This window comes from Ctenopharyngodon idella, chromosome 15, assembly GCF_019924925.1.
Source record: "Ctenopharyngodon idella isolate HZGC_01 chromosome 15, HZGC01, whole genome shotgun sequence".
NCBI lineage: Eukaryota > Metazoa > Chordata > Actinopteri > Cypriniformes > Xenocyprididae > Ctenopharyngodon > Ctenopharyngodon idella.
The window spans coordinates 23,287,351-23,300,159 of NC_067234.1; the positions used below are offsets into that span (position 1 = coordinate 23,287,351).

The 12,809-nt window shown below is 37.0% G+C and overlaps 1 protein-coding gene across 4 annotated transcripts in view; it reads right to left on the minus strand.

The window, feature by feature from the left end:
* cadm1b (cell adhesion molecule 1b) overlaps positions 1 to 12,809 on the minus strand; it is a 198,643-nt gene that overhangs the window by 48,017 nt on the left and 137,817 nt on the right. For all 4 annotated transcript variants that reach the window (XM_051863540.1, XM_051863537.1, XM_051863538.1 and 1 more), the window contains 3 exons: positions 8,770 to 8,928; positions 6,948 to 7,044; positions 5,183 to 5,355 (listed from right to left, as the gene is read on the minus strand). In XM_051863540.1, coding sequence (XP_051719500.1) covers positions 5,183 to 5,355; positions 6,948 to 7,044; positions 8,770 to 8,928 — 429 coding nt within the window. The remainder of the gene's footprint in view (positions 1 to 5,182; positions 5,356 to 6,947; positions 7,045 to 8,769; positions 8,929 to 12,809) is intronic.

Here is a 12,809-nt window from a genome sequence, read left to right on the forward strand (position 1 = left end):
AATTCTCCTGTGAGCACCAACATGTATTTAGCTATTTTCGTTGTATTTTAGCATGCTTTAGGTCAACATAAGAAGCCTCAGATGTAATTAAAAGCTCTTATTAACACATTCAAACCTCTACAGCTTTATAAATACTTTCACTTTGCATATTGTTTTCTTTTAATGAAGAGTAATGAGTCACTGATGGATTTGCAAGATACAAACTACATTTACATCAAAGACGAAATGTAGCTCAGGGGACATATGGATAATAAAGCCAAACGAATACAGAATGATACAAAAGGATGGCGCATGAATTCAATGTCAAGGCTGCAGACCTTGAGCATCCAATATGACGTGCCGATTCCTTCAGTGTCGCATATTCCCAACGTCCAAATCTCCAGATAATTTAAACAACTTCATTATAATGATAAATGATAAATGCTGATAAACGTACATGAATTGCATTAAAGAAGTACCTGATCAGCAGGTTTTGCTGTCAGTGGACCAATCCTGCGGGCAAAATCACCTATCTGGAAAATCATTACAACTAGTCTGAAGGAAAAAGACCAGGAAGTGAACTGAAAATTTACTGGAGAAAGTACTTGCTATAGAATAAGACTACACTATGTCCTCTTCCAAGTAAAAGTGACCTAGTTTAAAGAACTGGGACAATTGATCTATAGTGTTTTAGTACTGGCAGAAGGTACTGCTAGGTCTCCGTAGAGGAATATTCGGCAATGTTCATAAAAGCTTAAAGGTCCATTTAGTTTGGAATGTGCAGGGAACATTGCTTTTAATTTTTTTCAACTTTCTTCTTGTTTACCTAAGATGCACACTTCTTTTTACTGTATATCTGTACTCTCATATCACAAACATAGATCCTGGGCAGCCAAAGGGTGAACGTGTAGTGAAAGGAGGTTAAGTGTCTTGCTCAAGGGCACAATAGCTAATAAAAACGGTTCTGGAAAGACTTAAGCCTTGGTCTTCCAATTCACAGTGCAGAAGTTTCCAGACTGTGCCACCCACCACCACTAGAACCGGGATCAAGTTGGATTTTAACCCTGTAGCTCTTCACCCCGAAAAATACTTATAAAGTCATGGCATAGACATCCCCTGGAGCGGTGCAGTTACATCACATTTACCAAAGAGAAGATATTGCTTCCATCTTTTTTTGAACTGGAGTTGACTTTAGCTGTATATCAAAAAGCTTTAAAACTAGATTTGCAGCCCAATATGATTTCCCTTTGTCTGAATTTGGACTAGAAACAGGAACAAAGGGATATAAAGTGGAGTAGCAGAAAATAGAAAAATGTGATAATGTGATAAGGTGCGGTATTCTAATGTTTAAAGATAATATTGTTACAAATCAAACAAAGCCTATACTGTGCACTGACTGTAATATTAGATTTTATCAGGTAACCTAAAAAATGCTAACATCTAACTTAACTGGTTTTAATCGTGTCAAAAATACTATTAAATTTTTCATGAATCAACCTGGTTACACCAATGAAACTCCTTTTTAAAAGGTCAGATCAGGTAGAAATAAAGTTTTCTACACAAATATTAAGCAGCACAACTGTTTTCAACATTGATAATATTAAGAAATTTTACTTGAGCAGCAAATTAGCATATTAGACTGACTTCTGAAGGATCATGTGACACTGAAGACTCGAGTAATGGCTGCTGAAAATTTTGCATCACAGGAATTAATTACATTTTAAAATATATTCAAATAGAAACCAGTTATTTTAAACTGTAACAATATTTCATAATTTAACTGTTTTACTATACTTTACTATATTTTTGATTAAATAAATGCAGCCTTGGTGAGAAAAAGACTTTTTTCAAAAACCATTAAACATCTTTTAGAACGTTTGTGCATTTATATTATAGTATATTATAAAATGGTTAGTTCCTGTCCTTGATTCTGATTGGTCAATAGCTATGTTTTATTCACAATAAAACACGGCTATGACCGCTTCACCCAACGGTTCTGTGTATCACTACACAACACCTTTAGCAACCACACCTTAACAAGGTAAACTGTATGTTCTCAATTGATATTATTACCTAAGATGTCCGATGTATTATCTTGTCCTTTTAACAGTTAAGGGGTTTTCCCGTGACTGACAGCGCTAGTCAAAGCATTTGTCAGTTGCGTCTTGTTCCGTGTTCAAAACAATTCAGTCTATTCAATGTAAAAGTCTTCGCTACTGACTGACTCACTCATAAAGACAGTCTTTGCCGCCATCTAATGGCATAATAATGTAACTTCTGTTGCTGTTCACGGTCAGGGACTACTTTATTCCGGCGGAAGGAAGGCTTTAGTGAAAGTTTACTTCATGAAAGTTGCATTGATACATATTTTTGGCTTTAATATTTGTATTGTGTGGTAACCATTTTATAAAAGCAATAAGGTACGCGAGGCTAGTGCTGTATCGTGAATAACAACGTCCTTCAGCCGTGACTTATTCACGATACAGCACAGCCTCTCGTACCTTATTGCTTACTTATTATATATTTGCTGTATATGCATTTAGATATTTATTTTAATGAAATGGTCTAACATTTTAAATTGGTGTTTTGAGTTTGCATTTGAGAAAGGGTTTTCTAAAACATTCAGTAAATCCATAAAATATATTTCATTTCTTATCAGACAGAAATAACACCATGCCTATTTTTTCTATATAATTATTAGTATGACTTCTGTTGTTTCCATCGAATTCCAATTCCAAGTTTGAGAACAAATAAAGTGAATGTCTTTTTTCTAGCAAATTAATATACGTGCCAGAGGCTTCGGTAACACGGGATGGGTTTTCACTCTCAGCATCTATGCTACAGGCTTATCAGGTTGTGACATGTATCGGTCCCTTTGCTAATTCACATTAGTCTTCAAAAACATTTGATCCTACATCAAAAACGTCCCTTTGGTAAAGGCCATGAATGCAGTAATGGTGTAAATGGAGAAAACCTTACACTGCTGCCATTGTTCTGGCATGCCTAGTGTTTCTCTAGTATTACACAACATACTATCTGTGATTTTAGGAAATGAGCATATGCTACAACCTGTTCAAAACAAGCGAACAACAAAATGAAGCGAAAGGAGCCGGAAGCATTTGCTCAACACAAATCACTGCTTTACTGTGGCAGTAAAAGGAAATGCTCTGTAGCAAAAGCAAAGCTGCCATCCCCCCAGGAGAAGCATTAAAAGTAACTCTGACAGGATGTAGAAGTATAGTGTGCCCAGGATTATCAAGCTACGAGAGGTCTTTCCACTTGTTGAAGTCCTCTGAGGCAGGGCATGCTCAACAATTGCAGCATAAATTGATTTAGAAATGCACCACAAGACAATGATTTTATTTACTGCAAAGCGTAAGCGATTTGGGCCGTACTAAAGAGAAAAAGCAACTCTCAGGGTAATGCTACAAATGCATATAATTTCCATTATAATAAGGTTTTTTATGGCTGAACATAATTTGCAAACTCCTTACTCACATATTACACAATACTGGGGAGATTATAACTAAAAACTGCCACTTATATGAAGCCAGACAGCAATAAATCTCCTCTTTTCTGAGACGCCTACGCGACGCAAACTCCTCAAGCCTGTGAAAAGAGAGGAAGTAGTGTAATCAGCAGGTGGTGCTCGCTCAGGTACAGGTGACAGACATCGAGCTGAGCTGGAAGTGGAACCGCTTCCAGGCATGAGATGCACGCAAACTCTCCCATCTGCAGATGGGACGCTGATGACATCATTCCCAAACACCTGCCTCTGATATCAGCAATATCAGAGGCCAATAACTGCGGCAACAAACACCTCAATGACGAGCCACCCTCTTCCATCTCTTCAGGCTAATGTCTTTAGCTCAACAAGACAGCCTGTAATAGCTGCAGCTGGCGGACCGTTAGCGGTCCCGAACACAACCTGCTTTAAACAATAACAACACTTCAATTCTTCTATAGCAAAGCAAAGCTTTGTTAAATCCCAGGCTTCAAGTGCCACTGTCATAGCAATTATTGCCTGGCTTTGAAAAATCCAGCTGTCAGCCCTTGTTAAGGATTAAACATGTGCTAAACACAATGCACTTCCTGTGTTAATAAGACTAGTACTATGAAAAACTCAAAGCGTATTAACCCTCTATTGCATGTATTATGAAAACAATGTTGAAAAAGACATGTTTGATTCACTTGTCTTCCTTAAAATGGACCTAATTAGTAAAATCAAACAAATTTTGAAAAACAATTTGGGATGGGACAGCTTCTTTTTAGGTGTGCTTTGCAACACTTTAAAAGAAATTATTCAAAGACTCATTTAAATATTTTTGAATATTCCTGAGCGACATTTAATTTTTTTTACTGATGTTGCAGTCCAAAAAATGTTAAAAACTGTGAAGAACAAAACTATTAAATCATTTTATTAATTTTTTATTTTATTTAAATGCTAAAAAGGTTGAAACGTCCATAAAACAAAAACACCCTAAAATAATAACTGCAATATAGTGGATCCATATTCACTACATTCATATGCATTCCACTGTCGCACAGTGTTGCTTCAGGGCAACAAACATATTCAAGCAATTCCTCAAAACATACAAATAATTTATCTAGCTCTAAATGTTTTAAAATAAAGCCTACTCACTTAGAAATATGAATCATATTTTTAATGGATAAAAAAAAAAAAAAAAAAAAAAATCAATAAAAATGCTTTAATGAAGGCAGTATTCTAGAGCAAAAATGTATGTCCTCTACATGGGTGCATTATGCCAGAAAAATATGGTGTGTGTGACCAAAAAAAAACAAACAAAAAAAAATTTTAACTGGTTTATCCTAAATAATCCATTCATTATGATCTATTTTATTGGCATCAAGTGAAGAAAACCCAGAGACAACATTGTGCAATAAAGGGTTAAACGGTTCTGTCTTACGCAAAACATCAAACAACTGAGTTAAATACAGAGCTGTTGCTTTGAACCAGGAAATATATGTGGAACTTAACTTGAAACACTTAAGATACAACACAACATTACGTGCAGACATCAAGGGCTTCTTATCCAGACACAGATTAAGCCAAGACCTAGACTGATATTAAAATGTAACCATTAACTGCGTCATTTTGTCTAAGACTATAAAGTGAACTGTCTGGGAAACTCTGCTCTTATGGATTGTTGTTTACAGACGCAGATTAGGTTCAAGTACATACCATATACATAAAGGATGTAATCATCATAGGCTTCTCCCACTAAGTTAGATGCCACACAGCGGTATGTTCCGTTGTAGGACTTGTTAAGGTTTTCGATGAAGAGATCAGAGCCAGTAATCACGGCGTGGGAGGGGAAATCATCATCCACTTTGAGCCAGTTAATTTGATGAGGCCTGTAAAACATCAGAGTAATCATTTAGTGCTCAGTGTGAAAATGCTCAGACAGAGGCAGAGAGGATAATGCGCTTTATTCAGGACAACTTTAGCACTGCTGTAAAATCGCCACCTGTGCAAACAAACGCACATGATGCTATCAAAGCTATCTATCTTTAAGAAACGATAGATTTTAGAAACTGTCTATCTATCTATCTATCTATCTATCTATCTGTCTGCCTATCTGTCTGTCTGTCTGTCACTTTGTCTATCTACTGTATCTGTTGCACGTCCTGATTTTGTTGAGTTAGACAGAAAAGGGCAGTCATGGCCTAATGGTTAGAGAGTCAACCGGTAACCCGAAGGTTGCACGTTCGAGTCTCAATACAGGCAGGAAATGACTGAGGTGCCCTTGAGCAAGGCACCTAACCCCAATCGCTCTCCGGGCACCTCAAAATCTGATTGGTTGATTATAATGTTGTTCCAGGATCAACAACGATGTTGATCCAGAAACATGTTGATAGATGTTAGAACATCCATCCATCCATCTGTTCATCTGTCCATCCATCCGTCCATCCATCTGTGTCCATCCATCTGTTCATCTCTCCATCCATCCGTCCATCCATCCATCTGTTCATCCATCCGTCGATCCATCCGTTCATCCATCCATCTATCCATCCATCTGTTCATCTGTCCATCCATCCATCCATCCATCCATCCGTTCATCCATCCATCTATCCATCCATCTGTTCATCCATCCATCCATCTGTTCATCTGTCCATCCATCCATCTGTTCATCTGTCCATCCATCCATCCATCCATCCATCCGTTCATCCATCTGTCCATCCATTCATCCATCCGTTCATCTATCCATCCATCCATCCATCTGTTCACCTGTCCATCCATCCATCTGTTCATCTGTCCATCCATCCGTCCGTCAATCCATCTGTCCATCCATCCATCCGTCAATCCATCCATCCATACATCTGTGTTCATCCATCCATCCATCTGTTCATCCATCCATCTGTTCATACATCCGTCTATCCATCTGTGTTCATCCATCCATCCATCTGTTCATCTGTCTATCCATCATCCATCCATCCATCCATCCACCCATCCATCTGTTCATCTGTCCATCCATGTGTCCATCCATCTGTTCATCTGTCCATCCATCCATCCATCCACCTGTCCGTCAGTCCATCCATCCATCCATCTGTCCATCCATTCATCCATCTGTGTTCATCCATCCATCCATCCATCCATCTGTTCATCTGTTCATCCATCCATCCATCCATCTGTGTTCATCCATCCATCATCCATCTGTGTTCATCCATCCATCCATCCATCTGTTCATCCATCCATCCATCTGTTCATCTGTTCATCCATCCATCCATCCATCCGTCTGTCTGTCTGTCTGTCTATCTATCTATCTATCTGAAACAGGAGATTTTATAAATACAAAATATCACTACCAAACCACATACCTATTTGCATACCTGTCTATATATCCAAGTTATTCTTTTTATCATCTATTATTATTTGCATGATAAAGCAACCAAACAAATTCATATGAAATGAGTAAAGTGGCCTGAGGGCCCTGTGTTGGACTCACTGCGGTTTTCCTTTAGCTTTGCATGTCAGCTCAAGATTTTCTCCTTCTCTGGTCAAACCCTCTGGGAATTCCACTACAATCTTCACTTCTGGTTTATCTGTGCAATGAACACAAAGACACAAACACACTCATTTCCAGTTGCATCGCAGTACATTGATTCAGCTTGGTACCCTTGAACCTATTGTATCTATCTAATTATCATTCTAAAGCCACATACCTGCCTCTCAGTCTGATTAGAAAACATCCCCGGCAGGTTTGGACATCATTTTTGCACTCACATTTATACATTCATGTGTATTATGTATTCATGCTTAATACAAAGACCTGAATAATGAAGGCAGCAGATCTTAGCTGCTCTTCTGGGCTTCACTGTTCACAATACACTATATTAAGTCAACCCAGTGAGCCTAAAAGAGTGCGAACATGACAGTACGAGATTTTTATAGCCTGCGTAATACGTGCGAGGAAGGATGACACTCCTATGAATTTAAACAGTCAATTTAACAGTACTGTAAAATGTTTTTTCTTTTTCTCTTTTATCTATGTTAGTCAAAATGTCAAGCTGTTACAGTTGAGCTGATCCCTCCTGCCTTTTCTTCTCAAAGGTCACCCTGAGCAGTCAGCTATCTGAATAAATTAATATTCTGCCAAGATTACAAAAGGGTAGGTTAACCTTTCCAGGACTTCCCGTGCCACAAAAAAAGCGTGCAGCAAACCCTCTTAATCAATGCATTATTTGGCGGACAGAATTTCATGCTTACGCATAACAACACAAGGTCTGTTTTAATTAAAGCAAATGCCTTGACCTCGCCTGGGTTAAAAGGCACAGTTCACCCCAAAAGTAATTTTCCGTTTTTATTTACTCACTTGATTTCTTTCGTACCAAACCCATGTTACTTCATTTCTTCTGTGGAACATATTTTCCATACAATTCATAGTGACCACAGCTAAAACCAACACATAAAAATTAAAAAAGCACCATTTGAATAATCCATATGATTCATGCACTATATTCCACTTCTAATGAATTCACATAATATCTTTAGGAGACATTTAACCTATTATTCACATAATCTTCCCCTCCAGTGAGCTGTAAACACTGACCGGATCACTGAGTCACTGAGTTGAACTCTGATTCATGAACACATTGTTCAGTTTGAAAGAAAAGGTTCAATGAAAAGAATCGGCTCACTGAAAAAAATGATTCGTTACTGATCTGAACTCAGAGATCAGGTTATAGCTTACTAGAAATGAGGATTGCCAGTGAATAATAACAAATTTCAGTGTGTTCTTCAGCATAAAGCTATCATATGACTCAAAATATAGTGTATGAGTTATATAGACTACTTTAATGGTGTTTTCTGGTGTTGATCATAATTTTTTGGAGCTTAACAGATGTGAGGGCACAAATTGTGGAATTTATGGAAAAGAGCTGCTTGAAGACTTTAAAAAATGAATTCTTTTTTGTTTCACAAACAGAAACAAACAATGACATGATGGTGGGAAAATTTTTTTTGAGTGAACTATTCCTGTAAAACAAATGTCTAGGCTTCACTCATGTTAATTTCCTTATAAATGGTCTAATTGTGTAACAAAGGGTTCTTTCAGTCATTACAATGTCAGTCAAAAAACTAATTCCAAATATGACATGATGAAATGGTGAATAATTTTCAGTTTTGAGTGAACTACCGTCTAATTGTGTAACAAAAGGTCTTTAGTTCATTAACAAAGTCAGTCAAATTGACCGTCACATGCAGGTGGGAAGATTAAACCGAGGCTATTTTACAGCTGAAAGTTTTCTTCCTATCTTGAGATGACTCACACTGCACTTCCAGGTATTTCTGGGCCTGGAAGTCCTTCACGGCTGGGTGGTCAATGATGCAGATGACGGCCACTCCATCGTCCTCCTTAGAGACGGTGAGCCTGAGCCGGCTGGTGACAGTGAACATCCTGTCGTATAACTCCTCGACAGTCGCCTCACCTGGGAACGGCCGCAAGAGTGACATGTCAGCCATAACAAGCGAGCTCCCTCCATCCCGGCCTTCTCATAATAACACAGTGTCACTGTGAGAGGGAGGAGGGTCATGAGGAACGATACCGTCACCTCCAGACAAATTTCACATTCATTTATTGTGAGATGCAGGTCTTATGAGTGCACACTGAGCAGTCATGTTTAATACAGCGTGCGTAGGGCACATTCTGAGCCACGTGCGTGACGTCCAAACATCATAACAGGACATAAAACACAGGGTTGCATGACAGCTTTCATTCACCATGTGAAAATCTACGGTCTACATTGTTCATTGGTCTACGCTGTTAAAAATTAAATGCATTTTATTTTGGGTTTGCCTCTTTGATTTATTGATGACACGAGCTAGACCACTGTTAGCACTGCTGGCCATAGGTGGTTTAGCACGTCCTGATTTTGCAGAGTAATACGTGTTCCTGGGTCAACATATTTTGCTAATCCTGGAACAACATTCATGTCTGAAAATTTAGTCCTAACCATATCCCTACCCCTAAAACTAACCCTACCCATAACTCAGAGGGGAATGATAGGTGAATAACACTGATGTAGAAGGACCTAACCTTGGTTGTAAGCCTAAACTTGACATAAACTGTAAACTTGCCCCTCAAATCTGATTGGTTGATTGGAATGTTGTTCCAGGATCAACAAAGATGCTGATCCAGGAACATGTTGCACTTTGTGAAATCAGATTCTGCAGGTGTACACTGGTCTCCAAACTGGTGTTAACAGGTTTAGCTTGCCGTCAAGCTGGTCTCTTAGCCTTACCAGCTAAAAAGTGCCCTAAACCAACCAATACACCAGCCTGACAAGGCTGGGAGACCAAGTAAGATAATCAGCTTAGGTTAGTTTAAGATGTTTTTTTTTCCTAAAGGGGTTTGAATCCATGTCATCCACACTATCTGCACATGTGCTAACTGCTAAGTTGTGCCAAAAACAATAGTTTAGAAACAGTTAAGGTGCGGTCTAACATAATCTCATGGCAATTTACAACTATTTTACATTTTGGCGAATTGGTGTAAATTCTCAATTTGCATAAATTCTCATTTTATAAATTTTTGTACGTTAAGGGTGGACCTCCATACTAACTTTTTTTCTAAAAATGTAAAATTTTCATATGATTCCTATTGAATAAATTCATAACCTCATAAAATAGTTACATTTTCTCAAGATCGGTTTGGGTGAGGTCACATTTACCGCTGTTTGGTGAAATTATTATGGGCAAAATAGTTATTTCAATAGGAATACATTTGATTGGGAATTTTGCGTAAGGGCGAAATATTTCCCAGCGCAAATTGTGCAACTGTTTCAAGCTTGTCATGCGGATTCCCAGAACTGATCAACAGAAACTGCTTGGTTTGAAAGTGACTTCTGTGTGAGCTTTGCTTCATACATCGCCACAAAATTTTGCTAATGTGACCGCACCTTTATGCTTCAAGCAACATGGCATAGGAGCTTCCTACATTTTTTTTTTACTTCATATTTATGAATAATATTCAATCTGGGTAACACTATTTCAATGTTCACTTCAGACATTCTATTAACTATAAATAACTTTGCAACTACAAGTCAACTAACTCTCATTAGAGTATTGGTAACACTTTATTTTACAGTCCTGTTCCCAATGTACATTCTATGTACTTATTACAGTAATAACTGGGTAGTAACTAGGTACTAACCCTAACCCTGAACCTACACCTAAACCTAACCTTAACCCCTGTAGTTACCTTATATTATCCAGTATTTTTTAGGAAGTACACTGTAAGTACATGTACTGTAAAATAAAGTGCAACCAGAGTATTAGTAGACTGTCTGCCTAATATCTGATAACACTTTATTTTAATAGTTCCCCCAACAGACATTCTACTGACTATAAGTAATTTTGCGACTATGTCAACTTATTCTACTTACCTGAACCCCAACACCTAACCTAATAGTCCACGGTCTACTAATACTCTAATACTCTAGTTGCAAAGTTACTTGTAGTTAGTAGAATGTCTAAAGTGGACCATCAAAATAAAGTGTAACCATAATGGGTAATCTGATATGTTTAGTAGAAGAAAAAAAAAAGACAGAAAGAGTTATTTCCAGTCGAGTCTGTCTTATTTACATGACACAGTGCTAATTTAAATTCTCAAAATATTCTTTTAAAAAATGTCAAGGTAACTTTTGATACTGCTGGTGTTTTTGTGCACCTGTTTCAGTACTCTTTTGTTGCTTAAATGTCTTTATCTGCAGTACTGAGTCATTTCCAAGCTCCACATGCAGGTGTTGAACTTAATAAAGAGCTTGTTCATCGCTGGCAAACGATAGGATGCATTTGCAGGTTTGGCTTAAAATGATTGTAAGTAAATATTCTGCTTCATCCAGCACTCTTTTTGTTCTCTGTGTTTTTAAAAAAAATCCCTTTTACTGTTTTAATAAATGAGAAACTGCTTCAAACGATTCAGTGTGTGAGTGAACTGTCTGAAACATGACTTGATTATTCAAATATTGATAGGGAAAATGTAACTGCACTACATTGCAACTTAAAAATATAGTGTTGATACTGATAAGGGGTGATGATACCACCTTGCTACTGAGAAATGTAGTTAAACTAATTGCTTAGCTATTTGTAGAGCCCAACACTGCTGCTCATTTTCAGTATTTGAAACAAAACTGAAATAAAATATTAATGTTAAATGAAAAACTGAAATAAGTTTAAGTACTAAAATTACTGAAATAAAAATTAATTATAACAATGGCAAAAGCACATAATTACGAAGGATGATCAGGACATGTGACCATGATGAATTCATATGAAGCAGCCCAGAGGTCAGTAGCTGTCTGCGGGGTTACTGCCCATCATGTTAGCCCTCATCCTAAGACAATTTCTAAACTCAAGGGCATTGAGCTAATTGCAGCACAGAGTATGACGGTTTACTTGGACCTAATGAAGTGGGAAATAATTACAGCTTGGCACTGACCTATAGCTCATCTCTCTTCTCTGCTGTCAGCGCATACTAAGACACTGTTACAAAAAATACATGAGTTACTGTATGCCAAAGACATTTTAAGGCCTATGATGATAAGTTTCTTTCAGTCAATGAGTTCACAAAGACTCTCCATCGAGGATCATACTACTTTTGTAATTTATTAAAGATGTTTTTTTTCATAATAACCATAATTTCCCCATAATAGGAAATGATGTTCCCCTCATGGCAGAGCTTGGGACAATGTTCCCTGTTGCAGTTTGATTGTACTGTACTGCATTTACTGTGGTTACCATGGTAAATTCAGCACTGAAATTGTGGAAGCTATATATGATCTCTGAATGTTCACTTAGACTAATCAATGGACCAATCAATGATTTATTAATACTATTTTAGCTATTTTATTTATTATTTAATTTAATTATTAATTAGGATTATCATCATTATATTGTTTGTATTAATATTTTTTATTGTTAACTAAATCTAAAAATATTAAAGGGACAGTTCACCCAAAAATGAAAATATCTTCTTTTGTGTACAGCAGAAGAAAGAAATTCATACAGGCTTGGAACAACTTGAGGGTGAGTAAATAATGACAGAATTTTCATTTTTGCGTGAACTATCCCTTTCAAAACGTTTTTGGTAATTGAAATATAGCTGAAATTAAATAAAAGGTAAATATTACATGAAAAACATAAACTAAAATTAGAAATGTTCCCTTGGCAACTAAGTAAAATAAATGTTTAAGTTAAAAAAAAAAACTAAATAATAATCATAAACTAATACAAATAACAAAAGCACATAAAAATATTATTAAAACAAACTAAAATTAAAATGAAAGCTGAAAATATATATATAAAAATA